The 22,191-nt window shown below is 50.7% G+C and overlaps 1 protein-coding gene across 3 annotated transcripts in view; it reads left to right on the top strand.

The window, feature by feature from the left end:
• STAT3 (signal transducer and activator of transcription 3) overlaps window positions 1-22,191 on the top strand; it is a 149,734-nt gene that overhangs the window by 83,976 nt on the left and 43,567 nt on the right. For all 3 annotated transcript variants that reach the window (XM_075350005.1, XM_075350008.1, XM_075350007.1), the window contains exons 4-9: window positions 1,418-1,516; window positions 11,863-11,958; window positions 12,042-12,123; window positions 13,126-13,220; window positions 13,720-13,871; window positions 14,730-14,888. In XM_075350005.1, the coding sequence (XP_075206120.1) occupies window positions 1,418-1,516; window positions 11,863-11,958; window positions 12,042-12,123; window positions 13,126-13,220; window positions 13,720-13,871; window positions 14,730-14,888 (683 nt within the window). The remainder of the gene's footprint in view (window positions 1-1,417; window positions 1,517-11,862; window positions 11,959-12,041; window positions 12,124-13,125; window positions 13,221-13,719; window positions 13,872-14,729; window positions 14,889-22,191) is intronic.

A 22,191-nucleotide genomic window follows, 5' to 3' on the forward strand; every position in this document is an offset into this window, starting at 1 on the left:
GGTTGCTTTATAATAATAATTATTTTATTCATTTATATAGCGCTATTAATTCCACAGCGCTTTACATACATTGGCAATACTGTCCCCATTGGGGCTCACAATCTAAAGTCCCTATCTGTATGTCTTTGGAGTATATACACACAGAGATGGATGCAACAAAATATTGCACTTTATGTAATTTACTATAGACCAGTTATTGCCAGCCTGGGACTCTGTAGATGTTGTAAAAACTAGAACTTCCAGCATGCCCAGACAGCGCCTTGATCCAAAGAAGATAGGGCTGATTTCCGTTCAGCATTTTTTCACGATGACCCTCTTGGGCACCCACTTTGCAGTATACTGCAGCACAGCTCTGTTAAAGGGGTTCTGTCACAAGGTTTTTGCTACCTCATGTGAGAGCAGCAAAATGTAGAGACAGAGACCCTGATTCAAGCGATGTATCACTTACTGCACTACTTGCTGTCATTTTTAAAATATCACTGTTTTCTCTGCTGCAGATCTACCAGTTATTTGAATTATGGACTACTTGACAGCAGGCCAAGTAGTCCACTAATGATAAACTACTACTGATTACACAGTGATTTTATGAAAGCCAAACTTAGCAGCCCAGTAGGTGACACATTGCTGGAATCTGGATCTCTGTTTCTGTTATGCTGCTTTCAGATTATGATGCAAAAACCTGGTGAGAGTCCCTTTAAGTGAGCCGGCCTGTACTGTATCTTCCTGTATAGGATTTGGGCATATTATGAAAAATCATTAGGGAATGTTCACACCATGTAAAAGCTCTGCGTTTTTATTCTTGCAGTTCTCTAAATTTGCAGTAAAAACGTATTGGTTTTGTTGTGATTTAAAATTTGTAAGTAAAAATGTGCTGCTTTTATCAGGAGTTTTGAAATATCTGTAAAAAAAAAAAAAAGTGTGTTTGCATGGTGTGAACTTAGCCTTAGTAGGCTGTGGCCCCTTGATCCTGCGGTTGGAGGTGGGGTCCTGGATATTAGAACCCCCACCAGTCAGGACGTGATGGCATTTCCTTGCATTACTTAGCATGGTGGGAATAGTTTAGAGATAATCTGTCACATTAATATTTGCGGGCAGCATTTCATAGAGTAGGAGGAACAAAGTGAGATTTAGATGTCTTAGAAAATATTCAGAATATCTTGTGTTTTTATTTACTCCTTGCTCCTTTTGGGCTTTACAGTCAGGAGGGCGGTCTTACTCACTGATTGTACAACACTGATTAGAACCGCCCCCTTGACTGCTAAGCTCAGAATGAGCAAGGATTTCAGTGACTCTCTTACCACAGACCTATAGATCATTCTGGTCTGTACCGTAGGCTGCACAACATTTATGAACTGAAAGGCGCAATATCCTTTTAATTATATTTCCTTTAAATTTGTGTGGAATTTGTTCTTTGCAGAGCAGATACCTGGAAAAGCCAATGGAGATTGCACGTATTGTGGCCCGATGCCTCTGGGAAGAAGGAAGGCTTCTGCAGACGGCTGTCGCTGCTGCTCAGGTAGGTCTGCGTGGGCAGTGTTATCTGCTAAGTCACTTTGTTACATCTTTTAATGTGTTGTGGCCTTGAGTATTTGGTACAATAGATTACTAGGGGGGTGTTTTAATTTCCTCTGTCTAAGCCTCCCAACATTGCGTAAGAGCCCCGCTACCATAGAGACAGCAGTGCCATTGTCTGTACTGTCGCCCGATCTACTGTTTAATCTGCGCCATTGTGTATGCCATCACTCTGCCACCTACACATACATTTCTTAAGTAGATGTCTGTACATAATAATCATTTGAGAAGATGTATGGCCTGAATATTTACAGTTACATTAACTTTAGAAGGAGGATTTTCAGTTTTGTGCTTATTTTTTATTCGATCATTATGTAGATTTTTTTTTTTTTTTTTTTTTTTTTTTTTAAAGAAAAACATATGGCCCCCATCTCTGTAGAAGCCACTGACAAATATTTGCTTTTAATGGTCTTCAGGTCATTGGCTTATACTGTACAATATATACTTCATAAGTACCGTATTTTTCAGTTTATAAGACTCACTGGATTATAAACTGCACCCCAAAAAAAGGGGGTGGGAAAAAAAGGGGGTCTGTGTTATAATTAGGTGATGTCTCACTGGAGGGGACGGCAGCGGTGGTGGAGCGGCGTCACGGGAGGCAGGGGCGATGGTGAAGCAGGGAAGTGCAGCCAGCGGGTGTCCCAGATGCTGTCCCAGAAGCTGTTGGCAGTGTCGGCTGTGCTGTGTCTGCGGCTGCGGGTAGTGAGGGCTTTAAATAATGGCGCCCAGAGGCGGCGCGTGCGCAGATTGAGCTCTTGGCTCAATGACAAGCAGAGGTCTCATCTGCGCACGTGCCACCTCCAGGCGCAATTTTCCTTAAGTCCACTGCTGGGAGATCAATGGGCTGGAGGCATTTTCGCAGATGAGATCTTGAGCCAAAAGCTCCATCAGCACAAGCCCCGTGTGCCATTATTTGAAGCCCTCAACGCCCGCAGCCGCAGACCCTGCAAAACCGCCGCATCATTGCCCCTGCCTCCTGCTAACCCTCTTCACCACCCCCGGTAAGCTACATTTTTATCTTAAGACGCACTCACACTTTTCTCCCAAATTTTTGGGAGTAAAATTGCGTCTTATAATCCGAAAATTATGGTAATCATGCCATTCATAAAGGTAATGTGTTATTTATGCCCCACAGTAAGCAGTTAAGTAATGCAAAAAAAAAATCAATGGATTCTTTTTTTCTTTGTCGCTCCATTGGGAGACCCAGACAATTGGGTGTATAGCTTCTGCCTCCGGAGGCCACACAAAGTATTACACTTTAAAAAGTGTAACCCCTCCCCTCTGCCTATACACCCTCCCGTGGATCACGGGCTCCTCAGTTTTATGCTTTGTGTGGAAGGAGGCACACATCCACTCATGCATTCTCAACTTAGTTATGTCGGTTGGAAGAAAAGAGGGCCCCCACGAGGCCCCCGGCATGTTCCCTTCTCACCCCACTACGTCGGCGGTGTTGTTAAGGTTGAAGTACCCATTGCGGGTACAGAGGCTGGAGCCACATGCCGTCTCCTTCACCATCCCTTAAGCGGCTCTGGGAGAAGTGGGATCCTAAGCGGTCATCCATTTACTGGGACCGTGCTCTATCCGCAGCCCCTGTGGGAACCTGCCGGACCGGAGCCTCTTCAACCTCAGGGACCGGGCCCTGCAACTCAAAGGTACTCTGTGTCCCCATAGGGGACTGTGCAGGGAGCGCACCTTCTTCCCGGAAGCCGCGGCGGCTGCTGAATTCAGGAGGCCGGTGGACTTCCGCGCCGACCGTGCCTGCTTGTCGGGCGCGGTCTCAAATTTAGTTCCCGGCTTCATCGCGGCCTAGTCGCAAAAATCCCGCCCCCGGGCCTGCCTGTCAGGGGTAAGGGCGGGATTACCGACCTGACATCGGATGTGAGGGCTGGAGCATCCTGCATGTTTCCTTCCCCCTCACTGATCACTGTGGGGACCCCAGATTCCCGCACTTTGCTGGCGCCGCCCACGGCTCCACTCCTCCCCTGAGAGCTCCGGCAGCCATTTTTTGGCATTCTGCCGGTGGAGAATTCTCAGTGAACAGCTCTGCAGCTCCGGGGGATCCAAGGCAGGGAATCTGGAGGACACACTCCGCTCGTTAGCGGTCGGTAAGCCACACCGGTCACCCGGTGCTGGTCCCCCTAGGGTGCCGGATTAGATACGTATATATCTACTAGAAGGTGGCCCGATTCTACGCATCGGGTATTCTAGAATTTACGTGTTGTGTAGTTCATGTATGATTTTTGTTATATATATAGATATATAGATATATAGATATATATATATATATATATATATATATATATATAGATATATAGATATATAGATGTTGTTGTGTGTAGTTACCAAGTGTTTGTGTAGGGCGCTGTACATGTTCTGGGTGTTGTCTGGGTGTGATGGGGGTGAGAGCAGTGTTGTTTGTGTGTTGCGTTGTTTGTCGAGCGCTGTGTGTGTAGCGTTGTGTGTGGTGTGTTTTGGGGGGAGGTATGTTTTGTGCAATGTGTGTGTTGTGCGGTATGTGCGTATATTTGTGTGTGCAGCGTTGTCTGTGTGTGGGTGTCTGTGTAGGGCAGTTGTTTGTGGTTCCCAGTGTGTGTGTGTGGTGTGTTGTGCAGTGCGCGCGCGCGTGTGTGTGTGTGTGTGTTGGGGGGAGGTGTGCACTTCCCATCGTGCTCCATCCCCCATGCATCGCACTCCCCATCGTGCTCCATCCCCCATGCAGCGCACTCCCTATCGTGCTCCATCCCCTATGCTGCGCCCCCCCCCTTCGTGCTGCATCTCCCATCCTGCGCACTCCCAAACGTGCTTCATCCGCCATGCTGCGCACTCCCAAACGTGCTCCATCCGCCATGCTGCGCACTCCCAAACGTGCTCCATCCGGCATGCTGCGCACTCCCCATCGTGCTCCATCCCCCATGCTGCGCACTCCCAAACGTGCTCCATCCGCCATGCTGCGCACTCCCCATCGTGCTCCATCCCCCATACTCCGCACTCCCCATCGTGCTCCATCCCCCATGCAGCGCACTCCCCATCGTGCTCCATCCCCTATGCTGCGCACTCCCCATCGTGCTGAATCCGCCATGCTGCGCACTCCCAAACGTGCTCCATCCGCCATGCTGCGCACTCCCAAACGTGCTCCATCCGCCATGCTGCGCACTCCCAAACGTGCTCCATCCGCCATGCTGCGCACTCCCAAACGTGCTCCATCCGCCATGCTGCGCACTCCCAAACGTGCTCCATCCGCCATGCTGCGCACTCCCAAACGTGCTCCATCCGCCATGCTGCGCACTCCCAAACGTGCTCCATCCGCCATGCTGCGCACTCCCAAACGTGCTCCATCCGCCATGCTGCGCACTCCCAAACGTGCTCCATCCGCCATGCTGCGCACTCCCAAACGTGCTCCATCCGCCATGCTGCGCACTCCCAAACGTGCTCCATCCGCCATGCTGCGCACTCCCAAACGTGCTCCATCCGCCATGCTGCGCCAGCATCAGCCTCTCTACCCGCAGCATCAGCCTCTCTGTCCCCAGCATCAGCCTCTCTGTCCCCAGCATCAGCCTCTCTGTCCCCAGCATCAGCCTCTCTGTCCCCAGCATCAGCCTCTCTGTCCCCAGCATCAGCCTCTCTGTCCCCAGCATCAGCCTCTCTGTCCCCAGCATCAGCCTCTCTGTCCCCAGCATCAGCCTCTCTGTCCCCAGCATCAGCCTCTCTGTCCCCAGCATCAGCCTCTCTGTCCCCAGCATCAGCCTCTCTGTCCCCAGCATCAGCCTCTCTGTCCCCAGCATCAGCCTCTCTGTCCCCAGCATCAGCCTCTCTGTCCCCAGCATCAGCCTCTCTGTCCCCAGCATCAGCCTCTCTGTCCCCAGCATCAGCCTCTCTGTCCCCAGCATCAGCCTCTCTGTCCCCAGCATCAGCCTCTCTGTCCCCAGCATCAGCCTCTCTGTCCCCAGCATCAGCCTCTCTGTCCCCAGCATCAGCCTCTCTGTCCCCAGCATCAGCCTCTCTGTCCCCAGCATCAGCCTCTCTGTCCCCAGCATCAGCCTCTCTGTCCCCAGCATCAGCCTCTCTGTCCCCAGCATCAGCCTCTCTGTCCCCAGGATCAGCCTCTCTCCTCCCAGCCTTCCCCAGCATCAGCCTCTCTCCTCCCAGCCTTCCCCAGCATAAGCCTCTCTCCTCCCAGCCTCCCCCAGCATCAGCCTCTCTGCTCCCAGCCTCCTCCAGCACGCCGTGCTCCTCTGCCGACACTCACACACACGATCGCATACACTCACACACACCCGACACTCACACACACCCGATCGCATACACTCACACACACAGACACTGACGATATCGCACATACGCGCTCACAGTCACAACATCCGGAGATACCACATGCTTCTGGCCATGTGATCCTCCGTCAGGTCCTGGAAGGTCACAACAGCACAGTATCGAGGCCGAGAAGCAAGCGATGTCGCCGGATGCTGTGAGTGTGTGGATGCGATGTGATGTGTGTGTGTGAGAGTGAGTGTGATCTGATGTGTGTGTGTGTGCTGTTATGTGTGTGCATGTGGATCTTCCGCCGCTGCAGGACCTTGATGCGCTTGTAACCATGCCAACGCATCCCGTCCCACTCCCGTGCGAGCGGGGGATGGGGGATGGGGGACGGGGGGGGGAGTACAGTACTCACCTCCGTGACAGCCGTGTCAGTTCGGGGAATGCGCGGGGGGGGGGAGGGGGGGGAGGGGAGTACAGTACTCACCTCCGTGACAGCCGTGTCAGTTCGGGGGGAGGTGGGCGGGGCCAGAGCTAGCGTGCGTTGCGTGAGGGGGCGGGGCGTGGCCGAATTGCCAATGCCTGCAGGGTGCCGGGGCAAGAGGCCAATCTGTGGGGGGGGGCGGAGCCTGGGCGAGCGGCTGGCCAATCCGTGTGGGGGCGCAGCCTGGGCGAGCGGCCAATCCGTGTGGGGGGGCGGGGCCATGGCGAGCCCAGCGGCCAATCAGCTTTGTGTCACCGTAAGGACACAGTTTTGGAGCATGACAGACAGACAGACAGAATAAGGCAATTATATATATAGATATCGATCTGTTCGGTGGGCTGTATACCCCTTTCCCATATACCCTCAGTGATCACTCTCCTAGGAGACAACAGCATGTCGTCCACAAGGAGCAAAGCTGCTAAGGCACAGGGTTTTTTTGCGGCCTGTACCTCTTGTGGGGCTATGTTACCTGCGGGTTCCACCTACCCTCACTGTGAGCAATGCTCGACCCCTGTTTCGCTTGCTCAGCCAGAGCCTCGGACACTGGTGGGCCCCTCTGCTCATGTAGACCCCCCTGCTCCCCCTGACCAGGCTGCAGGGACAGAGTTCGCCTCTTTTGCTGAGAAACTATCTGAGTCACTTTCTCAATCCATTGCACAGTCTATGGACAAATGGTCTTCTAAGCTGCTAGAGGCTTTGCAGTCCAGACCGGACCCTTCACAGGCCCCGGCCCCTGTTGGCTCGTCGCCTCCAGGCCCCTCTCTGTCCGCGCCACAGCGCGCTCATAGGTTGGCCCCTCGGTCTCAGGCGGAAGACTCCTGCCCGGACCGTAGTCCTAGACCGGCTAAGCGGCCTCGCTGGGACTCTTCCCCGACTTCCTCTCGCTGCTCGGGATCCCAGCTTGAGGACTCTCTGGAGGACAAGGCGGACGTCGCAACTCAGGGCTCTGACCCGGACGTCACCCTTAACCTTGATACACCTGAGGGGGACGCCTTAGTAAATGATCTTATCTCGTCCATCAACCAGGTGTTAGATCTCTCTCCCCCGCCTCCTCCTGTAGAGGAGTCGGCGTCTCAGCAGGAGAAACACCAGTTTCGGTTCCCCAAACGTACACGCAATACGTTTTTTGATCACTCTCTAACTTCAGGGACGCTGTCCAGAAGCCCAGAGCGGTCCCGGACAAGCGCTTTACTAAGCGCCTCACTGACACGCGTTACCCCTTCCCATCTGAAGTCGTTAAGGGTTGGGCTCACTGTCCCAAGGTGGATCCTCCAGTCTCAAGATTGGCGGCTAGATCTGTGGTGTCGGTTGCAGATGGCTCATCGCTAAAAGATGCCACTGACAGACAGATTGAGCTCCTGGTGAAGGCCATCTATGAGGCCACGGGCGCGTCTTTTGCCCCGGCCTTTGCAGCCGTGTGGGCACTCCAAGCTATCTCGGCTTGTCTGACTGAGATTAATGCTGTCACACGTAATTCTGCTCCGCAAGTTGCGTCTTTGACCTCTCAGGCGTCAGCCTTTTCATCCTACGCCATGAACGCCGTCCTGGACTCTGCTAGCCGTACAGCTGTAGCATCCGCTAACTCTGTGGCAGTCCGCAGGGCCATGTGGCTGCGCGAATGGAAGGCAGATTCGGCTTCCAAGAGGTTCTTAACCGGTTTGCCGTTTTCTGGCGACCATTTGTTTGGCGAACGATTGGATGAGATTATTAAGGAATCCAAAGGAAAGGATTCCTCCTTACCCCAGGCCAAACCTAAGAGACCTCAACAGAGAAAGGTTCAATCGAGATTTCGGTCCTTTCGTCCCTCCGCCAAGTCCCAATCCTCTTCGTCCAACAGGCCGGAGAAAGGCCAGAGGAACTCCTATGCGTGGCGATCCAAGTCTCGCCCACAAAAGGCCGCAGGAGGCACTGCCTCCAAGACGGCTTCCTCATGACTCTCGGCCTCCCCTGACCGCATCCTCGGTCGGTGGCAGGCTCTCCCGCTTTGGCGACGCCTGGTGGCCACATGTTCAAGACCGATGGGTGAGAGACATTCTGTCTCATGGTTACAGGATAGAGTTCAGCTCTCGTCCTGCGGCTCGCTTCTTCAGAACCTCTCCGCCCCCCACTCATGCCGACGCACTTTTTCAGGCAGTAGCCGCTCTAAAGATGGAAGGAGTTGTGATCCCCGTTCCCCTTCAGGAACGTGGTCGCGGATTTTACGCCAACTTGTTCGTGGTGCCAAAAAAGGACGGGTCATTCCGTCCCGTTCTGGACCTCAAGCTGCTCAACAGACATGTGAGAACCAGACGGTTCCGGATGGAATCTCTCCGCTCGGTCATCGCCTCAATGTCACAAGGAGACTTCCTAGCATCGATCGACATCAAGGATGCTTATCTCCATGTACCGATCGCACCCGAGCATCAACATTTCCTGCGTTTCGCCATCGGGGACGAACACCTCCAGTTCGTGGCATTGCCTTTCGGCTTGGCGACAGCACCACGGGTTTTCACCAAAGTCATGGCATCCGTTGTGGCGGTCCTGCATTCTCAGGGCCACTCGGTGATTCCCTACTTGGACGATCTCCTAGTCAGGGCCCCGTCTCGGGTGGCGTGTCAACAAAGTCTATCTGTCGCTCTGGCGACTCTCCAGCGGTTCGGGTGGATCATCAACTTCCCGAAATCCAAGTTGACACCGACCCAATCACTGACGTACCTTGGGATGGAGTTTCATACCCAGCAAGCGTTAGTCAAGCTTCCGAGAGACAAACAGCTTTCTCTGCAGGCAGGGGTGCAATCCCTTCTTCGGAGTCAGTCACACCCCTTAAGGCGCCTCATGCACTTCCTGGGGAAGATGGTGGCAGCTATAGAGGCAGTCCCGTTCGCGCAATTCCATCTTCAGCCACTCCAATGGGACATTCTCCGCAAATGGGACAGGAGTTCGGCTTCCCTCGACAGGAACGTCTCTCTTTCCCTTGCAACCAAGACGTCACTTCAGTGGTGGCTCCTTCCCAACTCTCTGTCGCAGGGAAAATCCTTCCTACCCCCAACCTGGGCTGTGGTCACCACGGACGCGAGCCTGTCAGGGTGGGGAGCGGTTTTTCTCCACCACAGGGCTCAGGGAACCTGGACTCCGATAGTCATCCCTTCAGATCAATATTCTGGAGATAAGGGCAGTGTATCTAGCCCTATTGGCTTTTCATCGGTGGCTGGAGGGCAGGCAGATCCGTATCCAGTCGGACAACGCCACTGCCGTCGCATACATCAACCACCAAGGCGGCACTCGCAGTCGTCAAGCCTTCCAGGAAGTCCGACGGATTCTGCAGTGGGTGGAAGCCACCTCCGCAGTTCACATCCCGGGCGTAGAAAACTGGGAAGTAGATTTTCTCAGTCATCAGGGCATGGACGCGGGGGAATGGTCTCTGCACCCAGACGTGTTTCGAGAGCTCTGTCGCCGCTGGGGAACGCCGGACGTCGATCTCATGGCGTCACGGCACAACAACAAAGTCCCGGCATTCATGGCACGGTCTCAGGATCACAGAGCTCTGGCGGCGGACGCGTTAGTTCAGGATTGGTCGCAGTTTCGACTGCCTTATGTGTTTCCTCCTCTGGCAGAGTGTTACGCAAGATCAGGTCTGACTGCCGTCGCGCCATTCTCGTCGCTCCAGACTGGCCGAGGCGGTCGTGGTACCCGGATCTGTGGCATCTCACGGTGGGTCAACCGTGGGCGCTTCCAGACCGCCCAGACTTGCTGTCACAAGGCCCGTTTTTCCATCTGAATTCTGTGGCCCTCAACCTGACTGTGTGGCCATTGAGTCCTGGCTCCTAGCGTCTTCAGGGTTATCTCAGGATGTCATTGCCACCATGAGACAGGCCAGGAAGCCTACGTCCGCCAAGATCTATTATAGGTCTTTGCAAATATTCCTATCCTGGTGCGCTAATAACGGTTTTACTCCATGGCCGTTTGCCTTACCCACTTTTCTTTCATTCCTTCAATCCGGAATGGACAAGGGTTTGTCACTTGGCTCTCTCAAGGGCCAAGTATCGGCGCTCTCCGTGTTTTTTCAAAAGCGCCTAGCCAGGCTTCCGCAGGTCCGCACGTTCCTGCAGGGAGTTTGCCACATAGTCCCACCTTACAAGCGTCCGCTGGAACCCTGGGATCTTAACAGGGTGCTAACGGCTCTTCAGAAACCACCTTTCGAGCCGCTGCGGGATGTCTCTCTATCGCGTCTTTCGCAGAAGGTGGCCTTCCTAGTGGCAGTCACATCACTTCGGAGAGTGTCTGAGCTAGCAGCGCTGTCATGCAAAGCCCCCTTCCTGGTGTTTCACCAGGATAAGGTGGTTCTGCGTCCGGTCCCGGAATTTCTCCCTAAGGTGGTATCCCCTTTTCATCTCAATCAAGATATCTCCTTGCCTTCATTTTGCCCTAATCCAATTCACCAGTGTGAAAAGGATTTGCACTCTTTGGATCTTGTGAGAGCACTCCGGCTCTACGTGTCTCGCACGGCGCCCCTGCGTCGTTCAGATGCGCTCTTTGTCCTTGTCGCTGGCCAGCGTAAGGGCTCGCAGGCTTCCAAGTCAACCTTGGCTCGGTGAATCAAGGAACCGATTCTCGAAGCCTACCGTTCTTCTGGGCTTCCGCTTCCTTCAGGGCTGAAAGCCCATTCTACCAGAGCCGTGGGTGCGTCCTGGGCATTGCGGCACCGGGCTACGGCTCAGCAGGTGTGTCAGGCAGCTACGTGGTCTAGTCTGCACACTTTCACGAAACCCTTTCAAGTGCATACCTATGCTTCGGCAGACGCCAGTCTAGGTAGGCGAGTCCTTCAGGCGGCGGTTGCCCACCTGTAAGAGGGGTCGTTTTTTCGGCTCTTTTTATTGAGGTATTCTTTTACCCACCCAGGGACTGCTCTTGGACGTCCCAATTGTCTGGGTCTCCCAATGGAGCGACAAAGAAGGGAATTTTGTTTACTTACCGTAAATTCCTTTTCTTCTAGCTCCTATTGGGAGACCCAGCACCCGCCCCTGTACCCTTTGGGCTGGTTGTTTTTTTGTGTACACATGTTGTTCATGTTGAATTGTTCTTTTGGTTCATGGTTTGCAGTTCTCCGAACATCCTTCGGATTGAATTTACCCTAGACCAATTTATAAGTTTCCTCCTTCCTGCTTTTGCACCAAAACTGAGGAGCCCGTGATGCACGGGAGGGTGTATAGGCAGAGGGGAGGGGTTACACTTTTTAAAGTGTAATACTTTGTGTGGCCTCCGGAGGCAGAAGCTATACACCCAATTGTCTGGGTCTCCCAATAGGAGCTAGAAGAAAAGGAATTTACGGTAAGTAAACAAAATTCCCTTCTTCTTTAAAGCTCCCCTTAAATAAAGTTAAGTGCTAATCAATAGGTTATATCAACCCCAAAATGGTACAGCTCAAACCCTCACTCTCTAACTTTGAGGAAAAAATACACAGCAGCTCTGAATAATAAATACAAACTAATGCAGCCATTTGTGGTATATGCACAGTTGACATATTCATTTAATAAAAAAGACTTATCTCCCAACCCAATTGTTTTCTCCTTTTTCAGCAAGGAGGGCCGGCGTCCCACCCTACCGCTACTTTGGTGACCGAAAAGCAGCAGATGTTGGAGCAGCACCTGCAGGACGTGAGAAAGAAAGTGCAGGTACTGACTATGTAGTTCCATATACAGTATTATACAGGTATGTGCCAATTTCTGCTACTTCATATCTGCCTTCTTTCTCCCAGGATCTTGAACAGAAAATGAAAGTCGTGGAGAATCTTCAGGATGACTTTGATTTTAACTACAAAACTTTAAAAAGCCAAAGTGGTGAGTTCATGCAGTCTGTGCTCCTAAAAGAGAAGATGTCTGCACAAGTATTGCAAAATAAAAAGCTCAGAAATTAATGGGGGGTGATTAGTGATTTTCTAACTGGCTGGGAATAATCCACCCCACCGCAGATGTAGGGAGACAGATGGTGGAAGATCCTTTTTGCAAATCGTAACCGCTTTCTTTCTGTTTTTAGGTTTAGTGCCTTTTAATGGGAATCTGTCAGCAACTTTTTGCTACATCATCTGAGAGCAGCACGATATACGCAGAGACCCTCAATCCAACAATTTATCACTTAGATTACTGGCTGCATCTGTTCTGACACAATCAAAGCTTTTAGGTTTAGCACAGCAGGAGAGCTGTGAGCGCTACCTCTCCACACCTTTCTCTTAATAGAGATTGTACATTGATAGTGAGGTGTCAATTCTTGTAGACCAGCAATCACTAGGTGATAAAGCCTTTAGTTTAAGTAAACAGCACAAAGCCTGTTGAGAGAGGCATACTTTATTTTTGGGGGTTTTTTTTAACCCCTTCAGATTACATAGCAAAAACCTGCTGACAGATTTTTCTTTTAACGTCTTAATATTTCAGTTAGGGCTCACGTAACTGATCCCCCAGTACTGGAATTTGTATTGTTCATGGAAGAGTAGTAGTCATCTGAAGTTTGGATTGTCTGCAGGAGACAGAGGACATCAAATGGCAAATTCCTTTCTTATATAAAGTAAACCCTAAGAGAACCTACTTATTGCAGTTTGCTGGACTTCAGATTTTTTTTTTTTTTTGGGTGGAATTGTCATATCTTTGAGAAAGCGAATGTCTCACTTTTATGCTAGTATAGTTTCTTCTTTTACTCTTGTGTTCTGTTTAAACACTATCACATAATGACAACATGAAATATCAACCTGTGTGTTAAAATCCTGGTTGCCATTTTTTCATTCTATATGATATTTGTATTGTGCTTTCCTGCTGTTTCACTGTATGATGCTTACTCTTACTTTATAGATCTTTCAGATCTGAATGGTAATAGCCAGTCAGTGACGCGGCAAAAGATGCAGCAACTGGAACAGATGTTGACTGCTTTGGACCAGTTACGAAGGGTAATAATGCAATCTTACTTGCTTACACCTAACATCTTGTAGTAAATATTAGATATACACTACATACTATAGGCTATGAGACATAACTTGATTCCAAGTATCCCAACTACCAGAAATGTGAAGCTATTGTAAGCGAGTTTGCCCAGGAAAACCTAATGTATGACTGGTTCTCTATATATTTACAACTAAGGGCGGTGAGTTTTACAATACATTTAGACTACGATTAGGCTTTGAAACTATCCTACAGCTTTGGTATACAGATTTTTCCCAGCGGAGCAAAGCTAGAATAAAATGCATCCTTTCTTTAAAGAAGGTGTCTGATCTGGGATATTTATGGAACATCTGTAGCATAAATGTGATGTGACGCTTTAGGAAAAGACTCTAAAAAGCCGGTCTCTGAAACGAAAGTGTATTTTAACAAACTGTTTCACTGGCTTTCTGTTATGTTATTGTAATGTTCTGTTTTTTTTTGTTTTTTTATTTTGTTTTCTAATTAAAGACCATAATCAGTGACCTGGCTGGTCTCCTGTCCGCCATGGAGTATGTTCAGAAGACTTTAACAGATGAGGAGCTAGCAGACTGGAAAAGGAGACAACAGATTGCTTGTATTGGTGGACCTCCAAATATCTGTCTTGACCGACTGGAGAACTGGTGAGAAACATGATGACAAAAGGTTTTGAGGGCAAATATTTCACATTAACCGACATGTAACAGGAAGAAAAGTATAAACGTGAGCTTACCATTCAATACTACAGAGGTCAGGTAGAGGATATCTGTATATTTTTTATGTTTAAAAGGGTTTTTCACCCTAAAGTATGTGACTGACTCCTAATGATCACAGTTCTGACAGTAGTAGGCGTGTAACTGGAGCTTTGGTGTATTGTGCGTCCTACTTTTCTATTCAGAATCTATGGAAAGCGTACGCAACCACTGTTTACCAACTTTCTCATGGGGGAGGGGAACAGAGAATCTCACAAAATGAAAGTGTTTGTAATTAGTGTGTGAGTTTGGATTCTTCCTAGAGCAGCAGTTCACAGCAGCTTGTAAAAGAGCACAAACTAGGCAGTTAAAACAGCCCTTTCAGCAAAGGGATTGAGAGAGAGAAGCAAAATGAGGTAACAAAGTACATTACAAAGATTCAAAACTGATCGATAATTAAGTTAATAAAATAAAGTATAATTACTCCTTTAAATTAATACTAGCTTACCGCTATCTGCCAATGCCGGTGGTGGAACCCTTACTGATTTAGCATTTATCATCCATCCATTGGATATGTGCTTTTGGTTCAAATACTTATTTAACTGGGTAGCCAATGTAGTTACAGTATTCATAGGGAATGTATGTATGTGTGAGTGAAAGACATTATATATTGTGTGCTCTGTGAGAGATTTTACCTTGTGTACAGAAGAAAAGTGCGCTGAGCTGCTTCTGCTTTTTGTTGTTATATGTGTACATGACATTTCATCTTCTTCCAATATCTTATTGATTCAACACTTCCCTTTTTTGCAGGATAACGTCTCTAGCAGAATCTCAGTTGCAAACCCGACAGCAAATAAAGAAACTTGAGGAATTGCAGCAAAAGGTTTCCTATAAGGGAGACCCCATCATTCAACACCGTCCCATGCTGGAGGAGAGGATTGTGGAATTATTTAGAAATCTCATGAAGAGGTGCGTAGTGAAGTGTGAAAAATGTCGGCTCTGCTGAACATGTAACAGATCAGTTTTTTTTCGCATGCAATGAGAAGCTTTGTTAATGTATCTTATTAAGACATATATACATAATGAAGGGCGATCCCTATGATCAAAAATTGTGAACTGCAATACAAAAAAATGTCCATTCTAATGGAAGCAGCACGTACATACATTGTGTGGCCGGCCATCTGTTCGAATTGCTGACATAATACTACATGAAAATTTGTTGCTGGACAGAACAGATTGTTAGGAATTAGAGAAGATAGAACAATGCCACATAAGGATTTATTAAAAATCTGATGGGTTCATATGGGTTCTTTTAGTTTTAACAGACTGAACAATTATTGCTGTCAAAAGTACCGGAAAGTTTTATGCACAGCCTAATAGTACCCCGAGCAGAGGTAGTTGCTGTTTACTACATCCACACTTGTACTTTCTCTTCTGGTTAAAACTGGGGAATTGTGTTTAGGGGGGGGTTTAATCCGTTTATTGAATGACAGAAATACAGCAGGTACAGAATAAAGGTGAATATAATATACATTTACAGAGTTGTAGCAGAGGTCAGTGCTAATGATGTGCATAATTCAGATACCTGGGGTGTCAAGACACCTAAACAAAACTCTAAGAACAAGAGGAATACACATAACATACATATCGCTGTGACCTTTTCTTTATCGTTCCGTATTGGGAGACCCAGACAATGGGTGTTTAGCTTCTGCCTCCGGAGGACACACACAGTACTACACTTAAAAGTGTAGTCCTCCCTCTGAGCTTATACACCCCCTGGAGAACCAGATCTAGCCAGTTTATCGCTTTGTGTTCAGGAGGCATACATCCACACATGCATTCTCATCTGATTTTTGATTTTTGGAAAGAGTTTGAAGAAAAGCGGGTCCAAGTCTGGACCCCCGGCATGTCCCTTCTCACCCCACTGTGTCGGCGGTGTTGTTAAGGTTGATTTCAAGGCTGGAGCCTTACATGCCGCGCTCCTTCACCATCCCTCCTGGGCTCTGGCTTGAAGTGGGAGCCAGCACGGTTCTCCATGCTTGGCAGGAGACCGGTCTCCATCCTCAGCCCTTCAGGATCCTGCTGGACCGGAGCACTCATCCCCAGGGACTTGGAACCCTGCGTCTCAGCAAGCTAAGTACCTGAGACGTTTATATATTAGAGGGCCCTGTACTTTATTGTTGTGGGAGAGTGTGCTGATTGTGTTTTATGACATTTCCGGCGGGTTCTCTGGCTGTCGCCTGAGAACCGCGCCGATGGTGCTTGCGCGCCGGCCGCACCGCTCAAATTTAGACCCCGGCTTCGCCGGAGGCCTAGTTTCGGTTTCTCTGCCCTCGCATGTCACTCATGCAGAGGGACAGGCTCGGCTCCGCCCGGCGGCCGTTCTGCACAGGGGAGGGACACTCCTCACTGCAGTGTATGTCCCCTCCCCTCTAGGTCTCTATGGCCCTCCAGATCCCGCTCCCAAGCAAGTCCCGCCCCCTCTCTTCGCTCCGGCGGCCATTTTCTCAGCGTTCCCCCTGCGATCAGTCATCGCAGCGCTAGTCTGCAGCATCCCTGCTGCGGTGCTGTGCTTGGGGGTCCGGGCTTCGGGATCTGGAGGGCACACAACACCGCTCCAGCGGTCTGGTAAGCCACAACCTCTGGTTGTGGACCTCTGTATATACTCTCTGGGGGTCATTCTCTGGCAGAGCCCCCACTCCAGCAGCATGTCTCACACGAGGAGCAAGGCTCCAAAGCTGTATTCAGTATGCACTGCATGTAAGCTCCTACTGCCTGAACCGAGCACCTATCCACATTGTGATGCCTGCTCTAACCTGACGGTGCCTCAGCCTGGAGTCTCACTCCCAGTGGTCTCTCAGGCTGCTCCTGCTCCTGTGGCTGAACCCCCGGCTTGGGTAGAATCCTTTTCTAGGTCTATCTCCCAGTCTTTTGCCGACTCCATGGGACTTCTGTCCAGGACTTTGCTGAATATGCATCAGCCCCCTTCACAGGGTGCCTCTGCTGCTAGGGCTCTCTCAGGACCGGAGCTCACAGAGGATTCATCATCTGGTCCCAGACCCCGTCCTTCTAAGAAGAGACACAGGGTTCCCTCTCCTTCCTCGTCCCGCGGCTCTGATTCAGGAGCTGACTCGCAGGACGAGGAGGATGCCTTTACGGGGGGCTCGGAGGTTAACTCCATGTACCACATTGATCTGTCCGAAAGCGACTCAGATGTTAGTGATTTGATTGCGTCCATTAATTCTGTACTGGATCTCAATCCGCCAGTATCGGAGGAACAACCCTCTCTGGCAGAAAAGCACCAGTTTACCTCGCCTAAAAGGGCAAAGAGTGTGTTCTTTAACCACTCCAGTTTTCAGGCCGCTGTGACCAAGCCCAGGGCCTGTCCTGACAAACGCTTCCCAAAGCGTGGTTCTGATGACCGTTTTCCCTTTCCACCTGAGGTGGTCAAGGAGTGGGCTCATTCCCCAAAGGTAGACCCCCCGGTGTCTAGACTCTCAGCCCGGACCGTTGTATCGGTGGCTGATGGCACCTCTCTTAAGGATTCCACTGACCGCCAGATTGACCTTCTGGCCAAATCTGTATATGAAGCGGCAGGGGCCTCGTTCTCCCCGACTTTTGCAGCAGTGTGGGCTCTCAAAGCCATCTCTGCTTCTCTAGAGGGGATGCATTCCCTCGCCAGGAAATCTATGCCCGAAATGGTTACCTTAACTTCCCAAGCTTCAGCTTTTTCATCCTATGCCATGTCTGCCATGCTGGAGGCTTCTCACCGCACTGCGGTGGCTTCGGCTAATTCCCTCGCTATCCGCAGGATCTTGTGGCTTCGAGAGTGGAAGGCAGATGCTTCTTCAAAGTACCTCGCTGGACTCCCTTTTGTTGGGTCCCGGCTGTTCGGTGAACAGCTGGATGAAATTATTAAGGAAGCTACTGGCGGGAAGAGTACTTCCATGCCACAAACCAAAACCAGGAAACCTGTCCAGGGCAGGAATCAGTCGAGGTTTCGTTCCTTTCATTCCTCCAACTGGTCGTCCTCTAAGCCCTCGGCCTCGTCCACTAACTCAGCCAAGGACCAGAAATCCAACTGGCGCCCAAAAGTGCGTCCACAAAAGACCGCAGGAGGTGCTGCCGCCAAGGCAGCGTCCTCGTGATTATCTGCCCACTCCAGCAACATCCTTAGTCGGTGGCAGGCTCTCCCGCTTTGGCGACGCGTGGTTTCAACACGTCTCCGATCATTGGGTGCGGGATATCATCTCCCACGGCTACAGGATAGAATTCTCTTCCAGCCCGCCAAACAGATTTTTTCTGTCAACTCCCCCCTGCTCCAAGGCCGCCGCCTTCTCTCAGGCCGTGGCATCCTTGCAGGCCAGCGGAGTAATTGTACCGGTTCCCGGCCGGGAACGGTTCAGAGGTTTCTACTCAAATCTCTTCCTAGTCCCCAAAAAGGACGGTTCCTTCCGGCCCATCCTGGATCTCAAGCTTCTCAACAAGCATGTTCAGGTGTGGCATTTTCGCATGGAGTCTCTGCGATCAGTCATTGCCTCAATGACCCAAGGGGATTTCCTGGCATCCATCGACATCAGAGATGCCTATCTGCATGTGCCAATTGCAGTTTCACACCAGCGTTGGCTACGTTTTGCAATCGGAGAGGAACATTTCCAATTCGTGGCTCTCCCCTTCGGGTTAGCCACGGCCCCTCGGGTATTCACCCAAATCCACTCTGACTCCGACCCAGAGTCTCACGTACCTAGGGATGCAGTTCGAGACTCTGCCGGCACTTGTGAAGTTGCCCTTAGTCAAACAGCAGTCCCTCCAACTGGCGGTGCGCTCTCTGCTGACGCCCCGCCGTTATTCCCTCAGGCGCCTGATGCAGGTGCTGGGTCAGATGGTGGCGTCAATGGAGGCTGTTCCCTTTGCCCAGTTCCATCTGCGTCCCTTGCAGCTGGACATTCTCCGCTGTTGGGACAAGCGGCCTTCCTCCTTGCACAGGTTAGTGGCTATGTCGCCACAGACCAGGAGCTCTCTTCAGTGAGGGCTTCGGCCCCTCTCTCTGTCTCAGGGGCGCTCCTTTCTGGCCCCGTCCTGGGTGATCCTCACCACGGATGCCAGTCTATCCGGCTGGGGAGCGGTATGTCTCCACCACCAAGCGCAGGGCACTTTGACTCCGTCCGAGTCAGCCCTCTCGATCAATGTGCTGGAAACCAGAGCCGTGCTTCTGGCTCTCCTAGCTTTTCACCACCTGTTGGCGGGCAAGCACATCAGAGTCCAGTCAGACAACGCGACAGCGGTTGCCTACATCAATCACCAAGGCGGGACACGCAGCCGCCTGGCAATGTTGGAGGTACAACGCATCCTTCAATGGGCGGAGGACTCCAAGTCCACCATATCCGCAGTCCACATTCCAGGCGTGGAAAACTGGGAGGCAGATTATCTCAGCCGTCAAACCATGGACAGTGGCGAGTGGTCCCTGCACCCGGCAGTTTTTCAGTCAATCTGCCGCAAATGGGGCACTCCGGACGTGGACCTAATGGCATCCCATCACAACAACAAAGTTCCCGTTTACGTGGCTCGCTCCCACGATCCTCAGGCATTCGCCGCGGACGCTCTGGTTCAAGACTGGTCCCAGTTTCGTCTGTCCTACGTGTTTCCCCCTCTAGCTCTCTTGCCTAGAGTCCTGCGCAAGATCAGAATGGAGGGCCGTCGAGTCATCCTCATTGCTCCGGACTGGCCCAGGCGAGCTTGGTACCCAGATCTGCTCCATCTGTCCGTAGAGGTGACGTGGCATCTTCTGAACCGTCCAGACCTTCTCTCACAAGGTCCGTTTTTCCCCCAGAATTCTGCGGCTCTCAGATTGACGGCGTGGCTCTTGAGTCCTGGATCTTGACGGCTTCTGGTATCCCTCCTGAAGTCATCTCCACTATGACTCGGGCCCGTAAGTCTTCCTCCGCCAAGATCTATCACAGGACTTGGAAAATTTTCCTGTCCTTGTGTCGCTCTTCCGGCCATCCTCCTTGGCCTTTTTCCTTGCCGACCCTTCTGTCCTTTCTACAGTCCAGTCTGCAGCTGGGACTGTCCCTCAACTCTCTCAAGGGACAAGTCTCGGCTCTGTCAGTGCTGTTCCAGCGGCGTATCGCCCGGCTGGCTCAGGTCCACACCTTCATGCAGGGCGCGTCTCACATCATTCCACCTTACCGGCGGCCCTTGGATCCCTGGGACCTCAATTTGGTTCTCACGGTTTTGCAGAAACCCCCCTTTGAGCCTCTTAGGGAGGTTTCTTTGTTTCGTCTTTCACAGAAAGTAGTCTTTCTAGTGGCCATAACTTCCCTCAGGAGAGTCTCCGATTTGGCTGCGCTCTCTTCGAAGTCACCTTTTTTGGTTTTTCATCAAGATAAGGTGGTTCTCCGTCCGACTCCGGACTTTCTTCCTAAGGTGGTCTCTCCTTTCCACCTTAACCAGGACATTACCCTACCTTCCTTTTGTCCGGCTCCTGTTCATCGCTTTGAAAAAGCGTTGCATACTCTGGATCTGGTGCGTGCTCTCCGGATCTATGTGTCTCGCACCGCTGCGCTTAGGTGGTGCACCTCTCTTTTTGTGCTAACCACAGGTCGGCGCAAGGGCCTCTCTGCTTCTAAGCCGACCTTAGCCCGTTGGATTAGGTCGACCATTTCGGATGCCTACCAGTGTTCTCAGGTGCCTCCCCCGCTGGGGATCAAGGCACACTCGACCAGAGCTGTCTGTGCCTCTTGGGCTTTCAGGCACCAGGCTACGGCTCAACAAGTCTGTCAGGCTGCCACTTGGACTAGCCTGCATACCTTTTCAAAGCACTACCAAGTGCATGCTCATGCTTCGGCAGATGGGAGCTTGGGCAGACGCATCCTTCAGGCGGCTGTCACCCATTTGTGAAGTTAGGCTCCGCCTACTTCTTAGTTTTTCTGTTTCTCCCACCCATGGACTGCTTTGAGACGTCCCATTGTCTGGGTCTCCCATAGGAACGATAAAGAAAAAGAGAATTTTGTTTACTTACCGTAAATTCTTTTTCTTATAGTTCCGTATTGGGAGACCCAGCTCCCTCCCTGTTGCCAATTTCTTGTTCCGCGTGTTATCACCGGCTGTTGTCGTGGACAGAGTCTCCGGTTGTTCCGGTTCTTGCTCTGTTTTACTTGTGGGTGGCTATTCTCCTTCAGCTTTTGCACTAAACTGGCTAGATCTGGTTCTCCAATGGGGTGTATAAGCTCAGAGGGAGGAGCTACACTTTTAAGTGTAGTACTTTGTGTGTCCTCCAAAGGCAGAAGCTATACACCCATTGTCTGGGTCTCCCAATACGGAACTATAAGAAAAAGAATTTACGGTAAGTAAACAAAATTCTCTTTTTCTATTTTAGGCACCATCCTGTAAGAAATCAACTCAATAAATTACCAGTCCTTAATATACTTAACATAATACAGTCGAGAGTAAATGGCCCATAAAGTGATCACCCTGATGTTGATAATGAAAGGGAGAAGAGTTCCACGTTTCCCAAACTTTGTTATATTTCTCAGGGCAACCTCTATTATGATACACCGTCCGCTCATAGGGAAGCATTGCGTTGAGTAGTTCAATCCATGCATGTACGGTCGGGGGGAGCTGCCCATCCGCCACAGGACAATAAGCTTCCTTGCTGTAAAGAGGGACTTCCGCAGAAAAATTTTGTGGTGATGAGACAAAGTTCCCTCATTCAAATAAACAGGGTAGTGGATCAAGAGGTATAGGTAAGGAGGCCAGGTTGGATAGGAACGCAATCACCTGACGCCAAAAGACAGCGATTACTGGGCAGCTCTAGATCATGTGGACAAAGTCTGCGTCTTCCCCACAACACTGCACGCACTCTGACGTCTCCCGGTGCCGCATCTTGAATAATCTCAGTGGGGTAAGATGTGCCTGGTGTATTATATAGGTTTGGATCATTTTATTATTGACTGACGGGGAGACCTTAGTTGGTGATTCCAAAACCTCCTCACAGTCCTCCCCCTGCAGATTCGGAATCAGCAGCCCACACTTTTCTTTATCTGCCAAAGGTTGGGACTCGTTCCCCACGGACAACAGGTATGTATACAAAGAGGAGATCAGACCTTTGGGGCCCTGAGACCAAACTGTCTCTATTACAGGGAAAGCAGATAATAGAGTGGTACCATGTGTACGTCTCCTGGTGCTGGATCGCCGTTCTGAGCTGAAAATATCTAAAGAAGTGACAGCTAGCTACAGTAAACTTGGACTGGACCTGTTCAAAGGATAACAG

This window comes from Anomaloglossus baeobatrachus, chromosome 5 (assembly GCF_048569485.1).
Source record: "Anomaloglossus baeobatrachus isolate aAnoBae1 chromosome 5, aAnoBae1.hap1, whole genome shotgun sequence".
NCBI classification, from domain to species: domain Eukaryota; kingdom Metazoa; phylum Chordata; class Amphibia; order Anura; family Aromobatidae; genus Anomaloglossus; species Anomaloglossus baeobatrachus.